Raw genomic sequence first — 8,716 nt, 5'->3', positions numbered from 1 at the left:
GGCACGATTATATTGAAATCAATTTTTTATTTGTATAAATAATAATAAAATTTTAAATATTGTAATTTTAATTCAATAAGATATTAATTAATAAATATCAATTATAATAAATTTTTATATAATATATATTTTATATATTATATAATAAATATTTTATATTTATATATTTATAACACGTGGTTTAATATTGTATGTGTTTAATTATATATTATTTTTTTATGTATTCTTAATTTTCTTCATACTCACGATTCACCAAATATATGTACATGTCATATAATTAAATAACGTATTATTTAATTATTTCATTTTCATTTGATCCCATGAAATAATTTTTTTTTTTTATGTAAAACACGCGCGCACTAATATTACAATATCACAATAAAAGATAATATTATTCGTAATTCACAAAATTGTATAATTATATTTCACAATGTTTAATCACATATTCAAAGAATTAAATTAAAGAATTAAAACATAAAAAAAGATACAATGAAGAATAATCTCGTGCAATTTTATAAATTATTATAATTTAATAAATTAATAATTCAATTTTTTATAAACGAATAATTTAACAAAAATGTGAAAAGAAAATGGATGCAATTTGATTCTTTTATTTCTTTAAATTCAAACTCATATTCGATTAAAAATGAAAAAAAAAAAAAAAACATACAAGGAAGAACAATCTTGTGTGCGTTTTAATACAAATGCAATAATTCTATTCTGAAAAAGTTAAAAATCGAATAAATTGTTAATTGAAAAATAAATATTATTGTGCAATTGAAAATCGTAAAAGAAAAATTATATTTTCTTCAATGAGAATATGATTTTATCTAACAATAAGTATTATAAAATCATTAAATCGAACTAATTCAAGTGGCACGTGTATCAAAGTAGAGCGAGACGATGTCGCGCGAAAAGTGAAGGCAGAAAGCATGGAATCTTTCACGTACGCTCATGTTTCCCACTTCTAGAAAAATTCTTATTAGGGAAACCCTTCGCAATTGGTCGACTAGAACGCAATCGTTTGGCGCAGCTTGGAAATATAATGTTTACTAGCAAGACATGCAGGAAAAAGGACAATAAATATTTCTCTGCCCTTACTTCGAAAGCTATTTTTCGTTCTTAGATACATATGTACTATCTTTGTTCATCATTCAGATTGAAGAGTGGTTGGAACTTGATGCACGTGGTAGTTACAGATTGGTTTACTTTTCCCTCTTATTTTTTTTTTTTTTTTTTATATAATACATACATACAAAAATGTACATTTATACCAAAAAGAAAGATTTAAACATAATACATGATTCAAAAAAAAATATTTTATAACAACAACATGTATTATGATATATTATATTTTGAAATTATATAATACCAGTTTTGATGTATTTCTTAAAAAGTTAATTCATTTTATCGCTTATTTTTAGCTGATTATCGTCAATTACTTTTATATGATTGTCTCTTGTTGTTATTATCAAATTGTTAGAGTCATTTAATTAGAGATTAATTTTTTTAACAAAAATTATTTCTCAAATTGAATACTTTTTTTTTGTTGCTTTTCGTACAATACATACAAAAATTTATGTTATTTATTATAATAAATAGATTTTAATATCTATTATACAATCATACATACATATATTTAATACAATTAAAAGGAAAATATATTCGTTGAAAGTTTTCATCAAATATCACATCATTATTATTGAATCCGAAAACAAAATAACTCAGCGCTATATACTATACAGTGTAATTATTACATTTCTATAGTTGCAAGTTCATCGGTTACACACTTACTATATATAGTCTAACCTTTAATATTGTTGCTATATTTGCTGTATTTCTTATCATAAATAACGCGTCTAACTTATGAGTGAATTGAAAAAAGAGTGTGTCTTTTTTCATTATATTAAGATAGTATCATCTCAATACGCAACTTGCTACGTGTAAAATGATCATTGTATGTATATGATATTGATCGACTTTTTTATTCTTCAGACACTATTTAATGCTTAAATGTAAAAGTTCCCCTTGCAAAATCGATTCGCCAAATAATCGGTGTGTTGTATATTTCCCACGAGAACTCATCGGAGGACAGTTATTACTAACTATATAAAACATGATAACGCTTTGCTTTAAAAGGTTTTACTTTTAAAAGTATGAAATAGAAATATTGAATATTATTTCAAAACTTATATTACGTGTAATATATAAAGTGTTTTTATCATAATGCAGAATATATTTTATTTGATACTTTTGATTATTATAATTCTTTAATATTTGCAATAAATTTATTATTAATTAATGTATTTTCGATTTGAAAATTTAATTAATAATAAATTACAAAAATCAATTTATATTGTGATATTAATTATATTCGTTATTAAGATCAATCTTTTAAAAATCCTCACATTTTAAATACGGAAAATAAATTTTCTTTTATCGATGAAATTTTATTTTAGCTGTATTTCAAAATCCAATAAATAATAAATATATCCTTTGTATTTCGAATATTCTAAAAATATAAATTATATATATTTTGTCTGCAATATGAACACTTAACAAACGACATGTAGTCACATGTGCATTTTCCCACCTAAGGAAAGTCGACGACATAGGGAAACTCGACAACGTATATACGAATAAAAGGGGTGAATCACCCCATCATACTTCTTCTTGCGGATTTCTATTTTTTTACTCGAGTAATAAAATCAAATCAATGCAAATTGAATATGCCATTCATCGGACTAATCTTACGTTAAAATAAAAATTTATAATTTTTTTCTTTTTTTTATTTTGTTATCTTTCTTATTGTCTTTTTTATATATTATTATGCTATTTGAAATATTATTGTTTATTATTTATCTTTTTTTTTTAATATTTAGATTATCAAATATAATATAATATTGTAATAATTATATTGTATTTATTATATAGTTATACTATATTTTTAATTTTTATTTTTAAAAATTTTAGAAATAAAATTAAATCAGTTTATATAAAATTTTCTTCTTTTACATCAATTAAAATTTTATTCGATCATTTTGATAAAATTAATTATATTTTAATAAAAAGAAGAAAAGTTATTCTTTGTGTAATAAAATTGAATTATGTTGTCATATTACTATTGATCAAACAAACGACGCAATCGTCAGTTTACCATTTGTAAACAATGAAGAAACTTGTTTCATATCAATCCTTGGAATCAATTCTTTCTGGTTAATCTATTTCTACTTTTATTTAATCAACAATAGCATAAATATCTTTAGTTATGAATCATTGAAACAAACCGCAAAAATATTTCAAATTGATACTTTGCAATAATTATTTGTTCAAAGAAGAAACGCAAAGAAGATTTACATATTAAATCACAAGAATAAATCAATTTTTGGTTAAGAAATTATCTTTAATAGTATTTATTACGTAAGAATAATCTTTTTCTAACTTTTTTAAATGACGAGTGCAAAAGATGTCATTTTAACGAAATAAAAAAGAAATTTTAAAAATTTAAAATGGTACAAAGAGTGGGAAATAATGCGTCAAAAACAGCTTATACACAATCGTTTGGAAATCCAAAAAATCGAAATAAATCGAAATTTAACGTTCAAGTTTGTTCAAATCGAAGTCCTTGTGCGAAAACTGCAGAATGCAGAGATTCAGTAGAAGAGAAGGTAAATTTTTTTTTGTTTTGAATTTAATCAACATATGTTATCTATGTTTTTGTTACTTTCTTTTTTTATAATTGAATTATAAATTAAATTTATTACTAAATTTAAATACTGTGCTATATAATATTAAATAAATTAAGTAAAATTAAATTAAAATGTCATAAAATATATATAAATTGTTATATTTGAATAGTAATAATATTTATGGGTATTTTAATAATTAGTAATAATTTATAATTAATATTTTGATTGTATATATTGTAATAATAATAATAATAAACTATTATTATTTAGTTTGGTAAAGAAAAAACTAAAGTTAAAATGAAAATACAAGTTCATGCTATGAAGAAAAAAAGACCAGCACCTGTAAAAACTTTGACACAAAAAGAATATGACGAATATCAAAAATACAGTCGTTTGACAAAGGAAGAACAAGAAGCAGCTCTTAAAGTAGAGAAAGAAGAAAGGGAAAGACTTATAAAAGAGAGTATGGAGAGAAAAGAAGAATTTCGTAAACTAGATCAAGAAAGGCCTCGAGAAAAATGCCCGCAATTGATCGAAATTGAGGAAGAAGCCAGAAGAAGAGCGAAATATGTTCTTGAAAGAGCAGAGAATATGAGACTTGAACAGGAGGAAGAAATTCAAAAATGCAATAGAATCATTTTAGAAACTAAATGTCGAGCCATTCGAGATGCTCAGGTAAAACTTATAATTTTATTTAAAGAATTGATAAAAAAGTGCAATAATTTTTTAATTATTTAATCATTAAAATATATTATAGAGAGATAAAAAATATATTATAATAAATTCTGATAAATTAAAAAAAATATTTATTAAATTATCGAAACAATTTATGCTCGTATAACAAATAGATTTATTTGTATAAATTTGTATAAATTTTTGCATAATATTTATTAAGTATATAATTTTTCAGATAGAAGAAAAGAAGCTAATTAAACATGAGATGGAAGAAGAAGAAAAACGCTTGAATGATATGATGGAAAACGAAAGAAGATGGGCGATCAAAGAAGAAATTAGAAAAGAGCAAGAAGAAGCAATAAAACGACAAAAATTTGCTAGTAGTTTAATGGATCAAATAAAAGAAAATGAAGAAAATAGGATATTAGAATTTGAAAAGAAGCAAGAAGAAAGTCGATTAATTAATTTAAGCAATATTAATTGGCAACAAGAAGAAATTTCAAAACTACGAAATAAAGAAATTGAAAACGCGCTAATTCGACAACAACTTGCTGAAGGAAATGAGCAATTGAAACACTTGAAAGCTATGGAAGAACAAGAAAATAAAATCATTGATCTTAGGTATAATATATTAAATTGTTAAGCTTTTAATTAACTGTTAATAATATTACTTTATAGTATAATATACATATAGTATAATTATACATTATTTTACAGGATAAAAGAATATCAACGCTATAAAGATGAAAGAGAAGCAAAACTGAAGGAAGAACGAAGATTGGAAAAATTAAAAAAAGAAAAAACCAAAGAAACTCTTGCAACACAAAAGTTGCAAGAAAAAGATATTCAAGTATAATTATTTAATTTTTAAATATGATTATTTAATTTTTTTTAATTATCCTATTTTCTATCTTTAATTTTACAACTTATGTTATACTTCTTACTCCTATTTTGATATTAAAATTTAAGACAATTTTTTTTAAATTATCAAACATATATAATAGAATTATTGTTTCTATTTGAATAAAATTTTACTATGTTTAATATTTTATTTTTTATTTATAATATGAGTATATATATATATATATAAATTTATTTAAAATATTTTTATTATATTTTAAATATTACTTATATATTCATATTATAAATTTTAAATTTAAATATTTACATAAAAATATTATTATATTTTAATAAATAAAAAATTCTATGTATAATTCTATTTAAACTTTAATAATGATTTTTTTTTTTATAGGAACGACTCGATGAGTTGACTGCTGCAAGAATTCAAGAAGAAGTAGAGAGACGATGGAGACAAAAAGAAAAAGAAGAAGCTTTAAAAAAAGCAGAAGCACAAAAATTGCTTATCAAAGAAAGAGAGAAACAAATAAATAATAAACGAACAATGGAAGCAATTGAACTTGAAAGGGAACGACGTGAATTTGAAAAAATTGTACGCGTTCAGAGAGAAGCTTTCTGTCGAGAACAAAAAGAACTTGAAAAGAAACAGAGACAAGCATTAATTCATAGAAGCGAAATACTAAAACAGGTTTGTTATAGTTAATTTATTTTTTTATATCTTTTATAATGAAACAAATAAATTTGTTCACGCATGTTAGAATTAAAATAAATTATATTATATTATATATTATATTTTATTATTATTATTATTAGGTAAATAATAAAGAAAGAGAACGTATCGAGGCAAGACAAAGAATGTTTGAAGAAGGTTTAGCAATTCGTACAGAAGCTGAGATGCGTAAGAAAAAATTGCGCGAAACAATGGATAAAAAATGTGATGAAATGAGAAAGAACAAAGTGCCTGAAATATATATCAGTGAAGTGAAACGACTGATCAGTAATATACACTAAGTTTGCAACTATAACTTATTTATTTATCATTTATTATAAATTATATATAATATATCCTGCGTGTTACCATATTTCTGCTTATATGAATGAATTTTATTACATTTATCAAGATTACAAAAATCAAATTTCACGAAATATTTTTCTTAAATATTACTTCCATAACATAATAACATTTGGATCGCGTTCGACAATATCTTCAAGTTGCGCAGCTGATTGACCTGTACTGCAACAAATTTCATCAAGACTATATGTTCCTGTAAAATATTTATAAACTGGATTGTTCTTCGTTTCTTCATTACAAGGAGAGCCTGATAAATATATTGGATACTATAAATTAAAAAAATTGTATGTAGTAATTAAAGATAAACAATTCTTGAAATTGGCATAAAGATTTCAAAGAAATAAGAATAGTTTTAACCAACCTTATATACTCTACGAATAAAACCTTCAATAAGACCAAATTGTACTAATCGCCTTTCATTAATTCTTAAATTCTGAGGATTAAGACGTTGACATAAATCTCTCATACTGCTACCATGTGTCATACTTGCATACATTCGATATATATCTCTAAGATATGCAGGTTGTCTAGCTAAAAATTATTTTTTGTAGAATATTTTTTTTTTATTATTATAAACTTATTATAGAACTTACGAAATTTTGAAGTATAAGTTATACATCGTTCTTGTAACTTCGTATTTTCGGCTAATTCTCTTAATTTTGGAGTAGCAGCATAAACATTGCTATATTGAAATATTGGAATCAAAGTTACAACACCATAATAACTAAAAATTGAAATAATATTAATATTAAAAATATATCACATTTTTAAAAAATAAAATTTTATATTTACATAAGATTCTGTACACAGCTTTTAACCAGATTGTTTTCTACATCTGCTTCAGCTGCTATTCGTGCAACATGATTAAATCCATCTATATATGGCAATACTTGCTGTGTGGTTAAATCCCACTGATCAGTTTGAAATGTTTCTCGGCCTTCCAAAAATATTGGTACCTGATGATCAAGAACTGGTTTCGGTTCAGGTGCTAATTTTATAACTTTCAAATGAGATGTCATTGTTCCCTCTATTAAAAGTAATTTATTCTATTATTTTACTCTAATATCTTTATTCAAAAATATTGTTTATAATATATTTTATTTAACTTACCTGTTAATGTACACATTTTATGTAAATTCAAATCGTGCATTACTTGTTGTAGCATTTCTGCTAACCTTGTTTTATCCTCTGAGGCAGATAAAAAACAATTTTCCTCTTCAAGAGCCATCTAAAAAATTGAGTTAACTTTAAAGAAATTAATAAAAATAATTATTATCTAGATGTAAAATCTTACTAGAAAATCAGACATTTTTTTTACAACAGGTTCATAATGCACAGTACGTGCTTCTGCATCACATACAAAGCACAAATTAAAATAAAATGCATTTCTTGCATATTTTTTATCATCAATTTTCACTGGAAATCCTAGTATTTTATAATCCTTTAATGTTCTGTAAAAATATAAATAACTTAATAACTTAAATCAAATAATTATGTATTTTTTGAATTAAACTTACACTGTAATAGTACTGCGTTGTAACTTTGCTTTTGGTATTATATAAACACTGACAGTATCAAATATATCCTTTGAAATAAAATTATCTGGAACCTAATTAAAAATATTATTATAATAATTTTAATTACAGTTAAAAAAACAATCTAAAATAAGTAAAAAAAAAAATACCCAAATAATATTTAAAATTATAGATTATATGTAGCATCTGTTAACCTGGCAAGTAATCATTGGACCCACAATATGATGAAATTCCGAAAAAAATATACATCTAATTGGATCTTCTTGTCCCTTGTCCTTTGTATTCTCTGTTACTGATGTCATTTTTATTTATCAAGTTTAACCTATTATAGTGAAACAAATAAAAAATTATTAACCTATTATAATGAAACAGATAAAGAAAATATGTTAATGTATATTTGTATTATTATCAATTAATAACCTAATTTATTTTTTATTTTATAATTTTATAGAATTTGATATTTTTGAATATTTTCATGCTAAATGATAAAATTGAACAATGAATACTTCAATCCCAATATTTATGTCCATATTTAAAATTTTATTAAATTGAGAAATTTTCTAATATATCAAGTATCTTGAATTTATATAAATGAATAATAGATTATTAATTTATAATTTATTTATTAATTATTATATAAGAATAATAAATACATCAAAAAATCTCATTTTAAATAAAATCTATAACAAATTTTTATAGATTCATATTTATAGAACTAAATATTCTCTAAATTACAATTTTACAAAACCTCATTATTACATAATCTATCTAATGTCATATATATATATCATATATATATATATATATATATATATATATCATATATATATATATATAATATCATATATATATGTATGTATATATATATATAATATCATATATATATA

At 22.5% G+C, this 8,716-nt stretch overlaps 2 protein-coding genes across 5 annotated transcripts; one reads left to right on the top strand and one right to left on the bottom strand.

The window, feature by feature from the left end:
• The first annotated feature begins 3,126 nt into the window (after positions 1–3,126).
• Positions 3,127–6,699, top strand: LOC100872220 (cilia- and flagella-associated protein 45). The gene is made up of 6 exons (XM_012486972.3): positions 3,127–3,668; positions 3,960–4,364; positions 4,600–4,985; positions 5,082–5,214; positions 5,617–5,910; positions 6,036–6,699. Exons 1-6 carry the CDS (start codon positions 3,510–3,512, stop codon positions 6,231–6,233), a joined length of 1,575 nt encoding a protein of 524 aa, XP_012342426.3. The 5' UTR covers positions 3,127–3,509; the 3' UTR covers positions 6,234–6,699.
• Positions 6,235–8,618, bottom strand: Nprl2 (Nitrogen permease regulator-like 2). 4 transcript variants are annotated; one of them, XM_031916607.2, is made up of 9 exons: positions 8,483–8,618; positions 8,024–8,151; positions 7,812–7,903; positions 7,589–7,745; positions 7,405–7,522; positions 7,087–7,321; positions 6,888–7,018; positions 6,656–6,825; positions 6,235–6,560 (listed from the first exon to the last, which is right to left on the bottom strand). In XM_031916607.2, the coding sequence occupies exons 2-9, from the start codon at positions 8,129–8,131 to the stop codon at positions 6,384–6,386; spliced, it is 1,188 nt and encodes a 395-aa protein (XP_031772467.1). In that variant the 5' UTR covers positions 8,132–8,151; positions 8,483–8,618; the 3' UTR covers positions 6,235–6,383. The 4 variants fall into 4 exon arrangements, with proteins under 4 accessions (XP_031772467.1, XP_086767280.1, XP_086767279.1 ...); XM_086911154.1 differs by having other exon boundaries at positions 6,888–6,976; positions 8,483–8,613; XM_086911153.1 differs by having other exon boundaries at positions 8,250–8,609.
• Between the last annotated feature and the right edge of the window lie 98 nt (positions 8,619–8,716).

This window comes from Apis florea, unplaced genomic scaffold (genome assembly GCF_048593485.1).
Source record: "Apis florea isolate Af1SG1 unplaced genomic scaffold, ASM4859348v1 contig_3203_pilon, whole genome shotgun sequence".
Classification (NCBI taxonomy): domain Eukaryota; kingdom Metazoa; phylum Arthropoda; class Insecta; order Hymenoptera; family Apidae; genus Apis; species Apis florea.
Note: the sequence above shows the minus strand (reverse complement) of the source record. Positions and strands in the feature narration are given on the sequence as shown.